Source organism: Sebastes umbrosus, chromosome 19 (assembly GCF_015220745.1).
Source record: "Sebastes umbrosus isolate fSebUmb1 chromosome 19, fSebUmb1.pri, whole genome shotgun sequence".
Classification (NCBI taxonomy): Eukaryota; Metazoa; Chordata; class Actinopteri; order Perciformes; family Sebastidae; genus Sebastes; species Sebastes umbrosus.
In genome coordinates, this window is record NC_051287.1 from 16914237 (window position 1) to 16930690 (window position 16454).

Here is a 16454-nt window from a genome sequence, read left to right on the forward strand (position 1 = left end):
TGTTGTTCTTAGCAACTTTTTTTTCAAAAGCGCGCTAATCCCTTGAGAAGATGTAAACTTGTTAGGTCAGCCCAGAGGGTAAAAAGTGAATGTTGGTGCTTCAGCAGATTGCGGAGCTATGTAATCGTCTTTAGAAAAATGAACCTTATCAGACAAATCCGTAGCTGAGTAATTGCCTTTGCTAATTCCCTCCCCCCGTCTCCCGGTGCATTGTTCTCAGCGGGACCCTAAATCTGGGTCTGCCAAGGCCATCTCCTAATGTGTATGATGATGCTGAATAGTGGAATATTAAGCGCCACATTTAGCGGACCGGTTCACCCCCGCTGTGTGATTGATGGTTCCGGCGTCCATTAGGAGTCGTGAGAGGGCGGACTGTCGGCGAGATCAAATAAGCGGAGGTCTGGAAGTGCTGTTTTTTGTTTTGACAGGCAGCAGATTGCTTCTATTAATTAGCACTCTGCTAGCAATCTGCTCCGGCAAACTGATTACCCTGAGTAAAACAAAAGCATCATTAAGCAGGTGAATTTTTTTAGAACATTCATTTTTTTGTGTGTGTGCATCCTTTTGTGTTGTTTATGTCTTTGTCTTCCTCTGCAAGAGAAACACAAAAAAGACATGGTTGGCAGATTGAACAGTTGAATGCTGCTATATTATTATTCACTTAAACTTCTTATCAGATAATACACACTGTATTAGCGTGACCCCAGTCAAGTGTGAGTATTCACTTTGAATATTAAACCTTACATCATAAAGGTCTGCCAACCAAAACTTTGCTACAACATAAAAGAGTGCAAGTGACCGACAATGTGCAGGATATGTGGTTTCTTCTCAGGTATGTAAACATTTAAAATTCTGTAGTTTATAATCTGTAAGGAACAATTAAAGGTGCAGTGTGCAGGATTTGGCAAAAAAATAACAATTGTTTATTTTTGTTATTCTTATTATATATCATACACTAAAGAAAACATACTTATTAATGTTATATTCCAATTTTTGCCAATATATCCCCCAGTTACAGCCTCTAAAAGTGCAAGGAACATGGCAGAGTCATTGATCTATGGGGAGAATAATAGAAATTAGACAACATCCTTAGAGCTGCAACGATTAATCGATAAGTTGTCAACTATGAAATGAATCAGCAATTAATTTGCTAATCGGTCTTAGTCATTTTTTAGGGAAAAAAAAAAGTCAAAATTCTCTGATTCCAGCTTCTTAAATGTGACTATTTCCTGGTTTCTTTACTCGTTTATGACAGTAAACCGAATATCTTTGGGTTGTGGACAAAACATCTGAGGACATCATCTTGGGCTTTGGGAAACACTGATCAACATTTTTCTCAACTTTCTGACATTTTATAGACCAAACAACTAATCGATTAATCAAGAAAACAATCTACAGATTATTCGACAATGAAAATAATCGTTAGTTGCAGTCCTAAACATCGTGTTGTTACATGTTACTTATACTGTATATAGAGCATTGCTGAAAGTGTAATTTAAAGTTTTGTCTTTAAACCCACCCTTTTATATCACGTCACGTCTTGCCCTTGGCCCGGGTTTCACACCATCACATTTCCAGACTGATGCTGGCTATAACAGAGCAGACAATAACAAATTATTCAAGTACAATACAGAAAAGAAAACTGGAAAAAAAACAGCAAATAATGCTGCAAAATAGTACAGACACAAAAAATAGCAACAGGATCAGAATCCAGAGACAATAAACAAACCTCAAAGTTAGAACAGGTACGGACGAGAGGAGGACAAGAGTGAAACGGTACTGCAACATGGAACCTCATCCACTAAACTTTACCTAAGTTATTTTGGGTTTGCCTTTCCTCCAAAATGAAGTAAATATGACATGAACTGATCAATCGAGTTCAATTTATCTTTGTTAAAACATATATGTCTTCGTCTAATGAATTTGGATGAAATATGAGGCAACACAACCATTAGCTTTCTTGGGGTGACTCGTGTTAAATTTGAACAACTGTGCCAGTGGACAGACTTGCAGTATCGACGAGTTTACACAATATAATACTGAGCTTTGTTCACGTACCTCCAGTGGATAAGCATGTAAACACAGAGCTCTGTTAGGGCTCACTGAGCATGCAGGAGATATCAGGAAGGGATTATACTCGTGTGACCCGTACCAAGGAGTAATGACAGAAAGAAAATGTGTGCTTAAACGATTGCTGAATTGTTTATGCATTTATACTTTTACTTAAAGAAAGTAACAGAGAACTTGTAAATAGTATCTCTCTGCGTTTCAGGTGCACCGGTATGATTCAAATAAAAGAAACTATTGGAATTATTGTAATATTTGCATTAATGAACCTGAAATAAAAAAAACAGTAATAATAATATATAGTATAATAACATAATAATGTCAAATGACAAAACCTTTCTGCATTTTTACAGTTAAATGGGACATATCATGCTCATTTTCAGGGGTCAAACTTGTATTTTTGGGTTTCCTAGAACATGTTTAAATGCTTTAATGTTCAAAAAACGCATACTTTTTTTTCTCATACTGTCTGTCTGACTAAACCTGTATTCCCCCTCTGTCTCAAACACTTTGTTTTAGCGCCTGTCTCTTTAAGACCCCCTCCCAAAAAAAAGCCCAGTCTGCTCTGAATAGCTTGTGAGAAAAATATGGCTCCTTTGCAAAGGTTGTACTCAAGCTGTGGGCGATATATTCTAATGAGTTCGCATGTGACATAGGAAAGGGAGCCAAATCTGAATGGCTTGTTGAATCACAAACAAATGACTGGGTTGTCTTATTTCACAATGTGTGAGTTCGTAGGCACTCCAATTGTATGTGCACAAGCACAGAAAACATGTTGTTTTTTTCATTATATGTCCCCTTTAAGATAAATAAACACAAGCAAAGGTGCTGTAATCACAGGCGACAGCATTACAAGGATCCCCATCAAATGTAAAGGCTAACTTTTGAGTATTTGCTTTTTGTCCTTGTTGAAGTTTAGCCAAGTGGAGGCCAGAGCAGTTACATCAAACTGCATAACAATAGATGGAGCCCTTGACTGCACACTGTATTCAGCACACAACAAATGCTCCTTACCACAGCCAGTTCAACTTTTGTTGTGATATATGTACCATGTAGAGAAACCTTTGCTTTTATACCATGTTTTTTTTTTTTTTTTTTTGGTTCCTCAAAGGAAGCTATTGAAGCTTAACAGAGATGGAAAAAATCCCCCTACATGTCGAATGTTTACCTCAGTAAATCCCTGTCAACTTAATTTTGACAGAGCTGAAGAAGAATGACGTAGCCACAACATAAACTGATTAATTATGTGTTACACAAGGTTGTCCAAGGCCCATTATTCAGTTTGCCAATTTCACATTACCATTCTTGTATGCAGGCTAATAACTGTTTGCCTTTGCCATCTGAATAGGGAAGTGGAGGGAGGACTGAGTGGCGAGATTTCTTTTGCCACAGCTGATATTGCCACTGAAAGCCTTGACAAGTTTCTTCAATAGTTATGAAAACAACAATAAACAGATACAACTTTAGAGAATACTGCACTTGAAATAGTTATAAATACAAAATGCAGTTAAGTTTGAATGCAGAGAAAAAACTAATACAACAACATGAAACTTTATACTCTATTGTGTTAAGGATATATACAGTAAAAAGAGTAGCACCACCAACTCTAGCCCTCCGTTGTCTGTGAGGAAGACTCCCAAGACAACATTATTTGTTACAAAAAAATGGAAGAAACCTTGAGCAAACCAAGTCAAAAGGATTCTCAACTGGAACATAGTGTGAAATGCAACTTTAAGTATCTGTAAAGTCATTGATTAAGGACAGTGTTTTTCGCTAGAGAGACAGTGACTGCTACGGTGCTGTTATCTATTCTGTGTACCAGTTTTTTGGGGGAGAAGCAGATGTATTGATGAAGAGCACTGCTCAGGGGGAAGAAGCTGTTCTTGTGCCTGGCTGGCTGTTTCGGCTCCAATTATCCCGAGTTGCTTCCTGGAAGTAGAGTTTGGACGGTGTGCGTGGAGGAGGTTGGTAATGATGTTGGATGCCAGCTTCTTGTGCCTGGAGTGGCAAAGATATTTTGGATGATGAAGAAGTTGTTGGCAACGATCTCTGGTTAGTCACTTATTTGTCTGGTCTCATCCCGTGAGAGCAGTGTTTTTGCGTAGTGCTGGACTGGATGTTGGCGTGTGGCCCACGCACCACTGTCATTGTATGCTGTTGCATGAATCATCATCCCATCTGATGAGCCTTCTTGGTGATTTAGCGGTCCCAAAGGAAGATTGTACTTTCGAGGAACTTGAAGCCTTCAGATTATGTCTTGTCACAGATTTGTGTTGTTTCACTGTTTGAGATTTACACATCACTAAATTTAAATTAGTTGGACCACACAAATTAGTTTTTACTAAATTTTTGCACCTTATAACTGCTAGATGCAACTGTTGTACTGCTAACACAACAACTGACATATCTAACGTTAGTTTGCTAATATACAGTATGACCCAGATAGGTTAGCATATTTACATTTTTCCCACTCAATCTAAAACTTAATGAATAGTCCTACTACTGGACAATATTCGTAATTTTTTTGTGTTGTTAATTGATTTCCAATAAAAATTACATTTGCATAAAGAAAGCATATTTGTCCACACCCATGCTAAGAGTATTAAATACTTGACAAATCTTCCTTTAAGGTACATTTTTTTTCTACAACAAATAGAAAACGTGTGATTAATTTGCGATTTATCATGATTAGTCCTGATTGAATATTTTAATCGATTGACAGCCCTAGTCATTTTATATATCAGTAACGATATATATCACGGTATAGCATGTTTGTTGGTAATTCAATACATAAATAGTTTGTATGAAATAACCACATGGTAAAGCCTATGTTTGTATATTCCTGTGTGAATTAAATACTTGACAAATTAAAAGTGTTTTTTTTTTTCATTTTACTTTTTCACTACATTGGGGTATTCTCATCAACAGAATTCTTATCAATTCACATTTTCTGAGAAATTTGAGTTAATGTGCTTGTTATCATCAATAATAATTGTGTATCACAATATCTCGATATTTGATTTCATACGATTACATTTAAAGACCATAAATCATATTGAATTAATCATGAATTAATAATTTATCCTTATAGAAGTTCTAAGGCTGTCAAATTAACTCCGGACTTGTGTTGCCTGAGTCTTCCACAAACATACTGGTCCTGTAGGCAAACTTCAGGGCATCCTCTGACGGGTGTGTGATGTTTTTCAGTTAGCCATACGCCTTTAAGGTCATCTATGATCAAAGCCACGGTATCCTGTGATCCTAGTTTTTTGAAGACTGGGGGAATGGATGAGTTTAAAGGTCTAAATTAATTCCCATCTTTAGCATCATGCAATGACGGCATTTAAGTTGATACTTAATGGCTCATTGGTGAATCCAGCAGAATAAAGATTGAACCCCTGAAATATAAAAGAATTGAATAGTCTGTAGAGATACACAAAAGTCCCTCACTATCTCTTTCTGCCCTCCTAAATGAATCTGGTTCATCCGCCCAATTCTCTCCGCTCCTACTTTGTCCACAGGCATTACGTTCATTCTGTCAGCCTCCCGTGGACCGTGAATATGATGACATGGTACATACTCTGTTCTGAGCCGCTGTTCTCTCTCTCTCTCTCTCTCTCTCCTTCCTTTTGTCCACCTTTCCTCTCCGCACCATGTGCTCCTGTAGATTAGAGTTGGCATTTGCCTCCTGAATACCCCAGTTGGGTACTGTAAGCACGAGTGCATGTCCCAAGCTGGGGCAAACCTTAGGTTAACTGAATGCAGAGACTTCCGCCTAGCCACCAAGGAACTCTAAGCTAGCTTTGGCTTGACACGCTATAGCTCTCCACATTTTTGCATATCTAAATCTCCAAGCCCAGGTTTTGTCTTGCTTGGCAGAGTCAGACAAAGAGTTTGGGAGGCTTTTTTTCGTTCTTTTTTCTTGCTGAACATAGAGGGGAGGTTGCTTTAATAGCCTGCAGCCTCTTCAGGTGTCTCTCCGCACTCAGGTTTTGATTGCCAGCCGAGGGACGAGGCAGTTTTACCATAGTTATCTCACTACACCACATGCCTAACAGCACTCAAAGCCTCCTGAGCTGTCTGTCATGCCTCTTAATTTGCACCATAAGCAGATGAGCTGAAAAGGGATAAAATACCTCGACAAGGGGTTGGCTGGGTCAATTTAGGACAGACAGTAAATTCACATTGGTGACTGGGTCTGACTGGCCACTGTGTCTTTATAAAGCCATTTACAAAAACTAGGGCTATGAAACTGGAAAACCTAAGGAATCCATTGGTACCAATGTCATACTAGCTTGTCGCGAAGGAGGTTAAATAACACTCCAAACGTATGCTAAATTTTGGCGAGGGAAAAACTTGCATGGTCCCTTGACCTCTGACCTCAAGATATGTGAATGAAAATGGGTTCTATGGGTACCCACGAGTCTCCCCTTTACAGACATGCACACTTTATGATAATCACATGCAGTTTGGGGCAAGTCATAGTCAAGTCAGCACACTGACACACTGACAGCTGTTGTTGCCTGTTGGGCTTGAGTTTTTAAGATTTGAGCATATTTGTTTATGCTAAATGCAGTACCTGTGAGGGTTTCCGGGCAATATGTGTCATTGTTTTATGTTATTAATTGATTTCCATAATAATATGTTTGCATAAAGAAGCATATTTGGCCACTCCCATGTTGATAAGAGTATTAAATACTTGACAAATCGCCCTTTAGGTACATTTTGAACAGATGTCTGATTCATTTACAATTAATCATGATTAACAATCACACGATTAATCACAATTAAATATTTTAATCGATAGACAGCCCTAACAACAACATAATATACACAAACAAACGTACAGTATATTGAACATAAACAATGCATTCAACTTGTTTGACCATTTGAACCATGCCTTTGGTCACTTTCACACATTACCTAAAACTACAACTAATTTCATACACGTATCTGTAAGCCATAAGATTCTGATGCTCACATTTAGAAAAATGATTACAAGTCACCATCTTATGTCTTTAATTAGTGGTAGAACCACAGTTGTTTCTCTGTAGTAACCCCACTGTCAGGCACAATAGTAACATATGTTCACCCCCTCTTACAATGCTGAGTCGTGTCCAAATTATACTCAAGTTAAAGGTATTGCTCAAGTTGTTGCTTCTCTATGAAGATAATGAAGATGAAGATAATCTACACTGTTCAATGGAGAATTGTTCGAAAAGTCAGATTGAGCATTAACCACCAATTCCCAACCAGTAAATATTCTGTTTTTTAAAGAAAGTTAAGATTAAAACTACTGTGGCATACATCGAGAAGTTGCAACAGTTCCACGCAGTTTCACTAGCACTGTGTTTAGATAGTGTTTGTTTTGCTTTCCCTTTCTTGTCATGATGTGAACTCGTATCTTTCTCTTCTGTCTCCTTCAGATTCTCATGGGATGGATCTGTTTGCGGTTGCAGTCCATGAGTTCGGTCACGCCATCGGTCTGGTCCACACCTCAGCCATAGAGTCCATCATGAGACCGTACTACCAGGGTCCCGTAGGAGACCCTCTGAAATACGACCTGCCCTACGAAGACAAGGTCCGCGTCTGGCAGCTCTACGGTACGAGGGAACATGTAGTCAACTTACTAAATGTGTGTGTATGAAAGAGGGAAAAAAAAAATGGAGGAATTAAATTAGTGTCATTTCCATCAGAATTTCCTGTAATAATTCTGCCTCAAGCAGCAAAAAGCGCACACACGTGAAAAATGGTATTTCAGTAATGGAATACTGAGGAAGATGCTGTCGGAAATTGAAACAAAGTGACCGACATGGAACTATGAAGGACGCTTTATAAGTAGAAGTAACATTTGCGGGAAGTCATTGTTGAATTAATTTAACAGTCAGCCTTTCCAAGTATTTCCAAAGTACTTTCACATACTCTTCTCCATTTTTCTGCACCTCATTATTTCATTTTCTATTAGACGTACAGTATACTCAAACATGATTGTACGCTGTACCAAATACTGGCTAAATTACCTCTTCATTTGAGTGCCTCTTCTTGATGTCTCGTCGGTGAAGTCTCAGTGTTTTGGAGGCATACAGTACTGCTTTCACAGAATTTCCCTCTACTCTGCTGACCATGACTCCAGAGCCTCTGCTGTAATTATGTCCGTTTCCCAGTGCAGTGGTGGGAACGGCCGTTCGCTGGTGACAGCTCAGCAGACTGAAGATACCGAGGCCTCCTCGTGCAGGAAGCAGCATTTGATGAGCTCTGTAGAGGAAGGTTATCGATTTAATGAAAACATGGATGGAGTTAATTGGACCTCGTTATGGCATGCGACCTTAGATAGGAAATGGCAGTGTGAGGAAAGGGAATGATGAACATGAAGAGGGGTGAAGTGAAGTATGTGAGTGAACAAATAGACAAAGCAATCAAAAAGGAGGGGAGAATTAAACACATTTGTGCCATACTGTTATACTATGGTACAATGTAGGAAAATAGTAACATTGCAAAATAACAGGAGTAGAGCAAATAACCAAGAATTATATATATATATATATATATATATATATGTTGTATATTCATTTGAATTGACATTTGACATCTTTCTAGGTGTCAGAGACTCGGTGTCTCACACAAACCAACCAGGCAACCCCTCCCAGACGGCTGAACCTCCTGTCCTACTGGACCTTCCTGAAAACAGATCCACTCTCCTGTAAGTAGAAGATGTAAAGATCTACTGTCATAGTACTACACCTCAATAATCCCTCCATATCTATCTCTAGGGTCGATAAAAATGGGATGGCACAGTACAATTTTGGCACCAAAAGCCACAGTCCACTCAGGACACATCTTATTAGGACAAGTGCTCTTAGATACATCTTATGGCTTCAGTTGGCAAAGGTGGACAAGCTCATAAACTTCTGCAAAAATCACATAAACATTTTTAATGTTCATGTTTTCCTGTTTCAAGCTGATATAAATTCCTTAACTACGCATGTTTTTCACAGCCATAAAAAAGTGACTATATTAAAGTTAGGGTAATAATAGAAGTTCAGCTACTTCCATAAGAACACTATACTCTTAATAGGCCTCACACAGGTGTATCGTGTTTAAATAGTCTCAAAAACCACGTACATAAAAGACAGACGTGTGCACGTCGTACGAGCGCACAGAACAGTATCTGCGAGTGGAAAACACCCTCACGAGGCAGCATTTCTGCTCCGCATGCACAAAATGTGGTCCCGTGAGCACGGGGCTGTGACAAGCATGAGCTCGACCCTCCCTACGCGCTCGCACTGCTCCACACTCGCTCGTCAAATTGACTTTTGAGAGACTTTAGAAGGCGGGGATGAAATAGACAGTTACTGATGTCTCCGCTCCTTTGATTGGTCACTTTCAATACCCACAGTTTCTGGCCTGATCTATCTCTCTCTTGTGATACACACACACCACCGTTCAAAAGTTTTCAATCATGAAAATTAAATGTTTGAAATGTTTATGTTTTCTAAGATGCCTGGTGTCCTAATCATTGTCAGAATTATGTAGACTATGTATGTCCACGGTTTAACTCTAACAGAACAGCAAAGCTGATTCACACACCTCCCTACACATATATATCCACACACACCTGCAAAAACATATATATTCACACACCTGCAAAAACCTATATATTCACCCACCTGCATAAACATATATTCACCTAACTGCATAAACATATATCCACACACCTGTAAAAACATATATATTCACACACCAGCATGAACATACAGTATATATATTCACTCACTTGCATAAACCTGTATATTCACACACCTGCATGGACATATACTGTATATTCACTCACTTGCATAAACCTATATGTTCACACACCTGCATAAGCACATATTCAAACACCTGCCTAAACATATACAGTATATTCACACACCTGCATAAACCTATATATTCACACACCTGCATAAACATATACTGTATATTTAGACACCTGTATAAACATATATATTCAAACACTAGCATAAACATATATACTGTTCTATGCACTCATATTTACGTGCACATGCCTGGTTTTTATGCACACAATAATTTTTGAGACTAAATAAACACCATACAGGTGGCATTTATTGCAGGGTAACTATATTGGATCTCACTATAAGAGATTTCTATTTTTATGATGATTCCCTGTATGTCAGCATAATTATATTGTGATTGTTTTTTTTTTTAATTTTCTTACTTTTTCCTTCACTTCCACTGAGAGACAATGTAATGAATCCATGTAGGAATACGCACCATTATTGTAAAAATAGTTTTTTGGTGCTTGATATGAAGTCATGAGGTGCCAACAAACCAAATTAGCAAAGAGGCCGAGAATGAGCTTGGGAGCCTGCCCGTCTAATTAAGTAATTCCCTAAAGCAAGTTGGGCGGCTATCAGCCCGTTGTTTTTTCAAAATATCAAGGATAATTTGGCTTAATTATGTCCATTTATGTATTTTGAGTGTGCATACACTCGCTCACACACACACCCAAACCAGCACTAACCTTAAAGTAGCACCCAAGAGGTCCAACGAAAGACAAAACACAAAAAAAAGTATTAATTCTGAAGGTTGGTGCAATTCAAATTAGTTTCAGAGGACTCACACATGTGCACACATACTACAGTAAGCAGCAAGGCAGCACTAAGAAGGAGGGCTAAGCTAAACAGGCAGTGATGCGATATTTAACCATCTTTTCCTTTCAGACTTTCACCGCCTTCATTAATCATTTCCCACTGACTCCATCAGGTCGTGATGCGTGAAAAAGCTGGATTAGGCCTGACAAGGGCACCAATACTGACCACTAGGCAGTGGTGTAGTGTTAATAGAGCTCTGAATAGAGACCTTTGTCGGTACTATAAGGCCTGGCGGGCTCCCACTCTCGGCCCTGTGGTGCTAATGGCTTCATCATTGGCAGGCCGGCCACGTCAGTGCTTTAAATCACTTAAAACCCCCGGGGATAAATGCACTGAGGGACCTCACCATGTCAGTCTGGTAGCATCTCTTCCTGTTAAGCCTGGTTTCACTGATTCATGCGCAGGGCACCCATACGCAGTGGATGAAAAGTGAACAAAATTTAGATGCATAAAAAGATCTTGAAAACACATATCTAATTTAAAGAAAACAAGTATTAATGGATGTTTTGACAAATACACTTTTATAAATATGTAATAAATCATTTTTAGATGATAGGTGACTCATCAGAGCACAGAACCATCAGTGTTCAAAGATTTAAAGTGTCCACTTTTACAGAAAAGGTTCTTTTTTTCCCCCTCTTTTCACAATCTTCTCTCCTCCTACTTTCTTCACATCTCTCTCAGGCTGGCGCGAGATGCCCCGGACAGATGCACCAGTCACTTTGATGCAGTGGCCCAGATACGAGGAGAGGCCTTCTTTTTCAAAGGTACCAAATCACAAAGGGGAGAAAGACAAGACGCAAAGCTACAGAGCAGCGTGGGGAAAATAAAAAACGAAATTAGCTAAATGAGTGGAAATGAAACCAAATTTTAAAAAAAGTAGAGAGAGAAAAGGAAAGCGGATGAGAGACTGGGGCAGATGCAGACACCCAGCTGAGCCGGTTGAGCCCTGCCGAGAGACTGCAGTCCAAAAATTACATCAGGCTTTCATGCTTGCCCTCTGGAGGAATGACCCCGAGCCTCCCACTGACAACAGAAACAAGAAACAGACTCACTTACTTCAGCAGCGGCAGTGTTAGCAAAGCATGCTGAACTTTACCTGACATTTTGCAACCCTTTTTTAGTCTTTTTTTAAAAGAGATGGCATTAAAGGTTTATAGATCATTTGTTACAATCATTTTGCCTTTTGAATGTTTTTTCAGACATTTTGAATTGATCAAGATGTCGATTTCGCTTGCAGTTCTAGTCAGCCCATTCCATATGGGATGACATTGTCCTGCCACACATGTTTAACCAGGACTAATCCTTGAGGGACATGACTCAGCCTGTTATATTTTGGTTATTGTCTGATGCACGACATTATGTTTTTTGACAGAATAGCGAGACTTCATTTTTTAAGCCTTCTGAAATGTCACAAGAGTCAACTCTGCTGAAGGTAAAGATGACAATAGACAAACTGCAGAGGAAAGGTAACAACTAAGTTTTATAATAAATGAATTCATATCTGCAGCTAACCCTAATTTTTAGTTCAAACAACCCAACTAGTCAACCTTGAAAATTGACTTCCATATTCACAGTGCAATTCGAATGCCAATGACAACCTAAACCATGTTATCCTGCATTACACTCTTTTACATTTTTACTGTACTTGAATTTGAATGAACTACAAAAGTTCATGTCCGAGCTGGATGAATACACTCCCAGACTTCTGAGCCTCTTCCACTCCAAGGGCAGAACCTTGGGAACCTTGCAGGCTATCTTACTCAAGGTATCCTTCAATGAGTAATGATTTTATTTTAGAGATTTGTGATCAAACTGCTGGAATATTATTCACTTATTACTTAAATCTGTGGGAGGGAACGTTATCCTGTGATTCCCTGATATCCAGGGTGGGGGGTTATTACTGATTGTCACGATCATTTTGACAAGTGAATCGATCAGTCTGATTGCTGTAAACATATAAACACTGCGGTGACTCTCGTAACATGCTGCGTGGCGGATGTACTGGCACTGCGAGGACTACGTGAATGGTAGGATTAGGAGGGAATGAGTGTTCAGGGGACCACCTCAACCCCCCCTCGATCTCTGTGTCAGAAAAAAAATTTGCTCTCGGTAGTCGAATTGATTCACCGTAAAGATCCACCGGCTCATTTCTCTAACAGAAACATTCATGAGGTACTTTTCATCGACCATTTATGGTTGAATGTGGGCGTGTCGAGGACGGGATATGAGGCTGATCCACGTGTGCACATTTCCAGGTGGATTGTGATTTATAAAGGGAACATTGCCTTCAGATGTGCGTACGCACAGTTTTATAAGTCTGATTATTTTTCGGCGCAAGCCATTTTCGGCTTTTGTGCGCACTCACTTTTTTAGTACGGATCCTAATGAGAGCCCTGTTCCTTATAGGAAAGTACTTCTGGCGACTAACAAGAGAGAAGCACCTGGTGTCTCTGCGTCCGGCTCAGATCCATCGCTTCTGGAGGGGCCTCCCAACCAATCTGGACGGCGTGGATGCTGTGTATGAGAGGCCTGGTGACCACAAAATAGTCTTTTTCAAAGGTACAGTACAAAAAAAAAAACATCTTCATTCCAATGTGTTTTTCTTCAAATTTAGTCTGGTTCAATAGTGTCAGTGAGCATCAGCAATCACAGGATTTTCTTTTCTTATTTCTTCTCTCTTTCTGTCACAAGTAAACAGTTCGAAAAAGAGTTCAAGTTAAAGTTTTTTTTGTTTAAACTTCTCTTGACTGGCAGACGTTTTTAAAATGTGTTCATCCACACTATAAAGAGGCGAGATAAAAAGAGATAGTTCACACCTTTTTTAAATTCCGACTATTTTTCAGAGTGCAGAAGAGTTATAAATTTAAGAAACGGGTATGTTTCACATTTGATATAAAATGTATAACAGCTTTCCTGGCAGAGGACGTTCTCCCTTGGCTGCGTAACAAAAAGTATGTGTGAATCTTTATTTCATGATCTTTCAGGTCTGTCATCTTTTCGAATGTATCATCTCCAGTGCATACACTGTCTGCTGTGTGTGATGTAGAAAAGCTATAGATTGATAGGTCGATTTTCTGTGTCCACCCTCTTCAGGTCTAAAGTACTGGGTATTTAAAGACAATATCGTGGAGGAGGGCTACCCTCGTCCAATTACTGACTTTGGCCTACCCTTGGAAGGAATTGATGCGGCCTTTGTTTGGCTACACAACGACAAAACCTACTTCTTCAAGGACAGCCACTACTGGCGCTACGATGACCACCTGAGGCGTATGGACCTGGGCTACCCTAAAGACAGCTCGCTTTGGAAGGGGCTGCCGCCACAACTGGACGACGCCATGAGGTGGTCTGATGGTGAGTAGCCATAAAAACACTTCCATCAGTTACAAAGGCTCAAAACACACAGAGATGAGATTGTATCATCATTGATTGACATGATTTTTTTAGCTTCCTATTGAGATCACAGTTGCTCCAACCTTCCTTTAGCTCCTCCTGGCATGTTGGAAGATGTAGTCCTTCTAGAGTGGCCCGATTCTGCCTACTCCTAATGGGTCGTGCACAAGACTTTGAGTTCTTCAAGCTGTCACAGTCAATCTGCAGAGAAATGTAATTTTAACCCCCGCCTTTGTACATAATATCCATGATCTCATTCTTTGTCACTAACCAAAGTTTGAGAGTAAAGTTGAGAATTGAAGTAAGCTTTGCTTTGGGGCTTAAGGCATCAGTATGCTTCAAGTGAAGTGCTTGTCAGATCGTCGAACAGTGTCTGAAACCCCCATTACAACAGCGCAAATGAGGGGCCAGCTTTTGTCTTTAGACGTGATAGGATGACATGTCACGTGGCCTAATCTGTTATGTTAGATGTTATTTTGGTTTACAATATTTTGCAAACCAAGATAGCTGAAGTGTGGTCCATATCTGAAGCTCTTTTACCTTTACTTTTGAAGTACAATGTACAGTGCTCTCCTGTGCCGACAGTATAGTAAGTAAGCTAAAAGTCGATTTATATAACACCTCTCTTGAGTGCTTTCCAATAAAATACAAAGCCATAAACTCCAGATCCATAAATAAATAACAATGATACTGTTACATAATAGAATACCACAAAAGGAGATGTCTCTCGTGGTCTTTCTCTGTTTGAATAACATGGCGGCTTCTCCAAAGAACTTCAAATAAATGTGTCTGATAATGAAGCTCTGTTGCTACTTTTTCCACAAAATAAATGATCAAAGCCATACCCCCAACAGTGATCTCTCACCCAGAGCGAAAAAGGTGTGTAGCATGAAGCCAGTGACCTATTTTGACCTCTTCTGTCTTTATTAAAAATTGATTATAAAGACATACTGATTGATTACATTTAAAGTATAAATGATGAATCACCACTGCCTGTTTCCTCTAGCGATAAATGATTACATTTCTCTGAGAAAAATAGAGTTGTAACACTCCACCAGAGCATCAGCCCACTGGTAGCTCTGGTACCTGCTGGTGCCAAAGGCAAGGCTGTGCAATATCCTTCTCAGGGGAAATCCTCAGAGGAACGCATTACAAGAGAAATATGAGACAAGGATGGAACAATTATGCAAGTTAGCAAACATGCAGCTTCAAGTCTTGGATGAAGTTTTACAATCGGATTACAATTCTGAGCCAACTTCCCAGTAGAAGTAGAAGCCAGGCGCTGTAGTATAGACAGCGTGAAACTCCATATGGGGTGGAGGTCGGGGGCGATGGATGGGACATAAAAACACGCTGTTTTCACCCAGGAGGTTGGGGTTTGCATCCCTTGTGAAAGTTGTCTTTGTGTTCACAAGTGTTAAGTTTTACTTTTTAAACGTTATTTCAAGCCAAAACACAATCTTTTTCTCTTAACTTAACAAAGTGTTTTTGTTGCCTAAACCCAAATAAGTGGTAGTTTTATTGCCTAACCCCATTTCATTCAGTTTTACATGATGTTACAACATGTTACTTTTAAGTTTCGCTTTCACTTTTGCAACATCAAAGACCCCCATCTATGGTGCTTTTAGCGACTGATAACGCCTATTTAATGCTGAGGATGACATTTGTCATCCCTGAACTTTTCTGCTGGCACCACCGTGAGGTTGACATTTGTGGTTTTGATTGAAATGTCGTAACAATTAATAGATGTGTTGCCATGAAATGTGATGCACACATTCATATCCCCTCATGTCCCCCTCAGGATGAATTGTAAAATAACTTTAGTGATACTTTGGTTAATGACTAAATACTTGCAGTCAAGGTCAATGTCTAACCTTACCCTTTCAAGGTCAATGCCTAACCTTAATTTTTCAAGGTCAATGCCTAACCTTAACCTTTTGAGGTCAATGCCTAACCGTAAGCATTCAAGGTTAATGCCTAACCTTAACCTTTCGAGGTCAATGCCTAACCTTATCCGTTCAAGGTCAATGCCTAACCTTAACTGTTCAAGGTCAATGCCTAACCTTAACCGTTCAAGGTCAATGCCTAACCTTAACCATTTTAGGTCAATGCCTAACCTTAACCATTCAAGGTCAATGCCTAACCTTAACCGTTTGAGGTCAATGCCTAACCTTAATCGTTCGAGGTCAATGCCTTAACTTAACCGTTTGAGGTCAATGCCTAACCTTAACCATTCAAGGTCAATGACTAACCTTAATCGTTCAAGGTCAATGCCTAAACTTAACCGTTCTAGGTCAATGCCGAACCGATCAAGGGCAGTGCCTAACCATAACCATTTGAGGT

The 16454-nt window shown here is 39.5% G+C and overlaps 1 protein-coding gene across 2 annotated transcripts in view; it reads left to right on the plus strand.

Moving 5' to 3' along the window:
* LOC119478699 (matrix metalloproteinase-17-like) overlaps positions 1 to 16454 on the plus strand; it is an 88288-nt gene that overhangs the window by 60546 nt on the left and 11288 nt on the right. For both annotated transcript variants that reach the window (XM_037753611.1, XM_037753610.1), the window contains 5 exons: positions 7494 to 7670; positions 8665 to 8767; positions 11403 to 11485; positions 13128 to 13280; positions 13815 to 14072. In XM_037753611.1, the coding sequence (XP_037609539.1) occupies positions 7494 to 7670; positions 8665 to 8767; positions 11403 to 11485; positions 13128 to 13280; positions 13815 to 14072 (774 nt within the window). The remainder of the gene's footprint in view (positions 1 to 7493; positions 7671 to 8664; positions 8768 to 11402; positions 11486 to 13127; positions 13281 to 13814; positions 14073 to 16454) is intronic.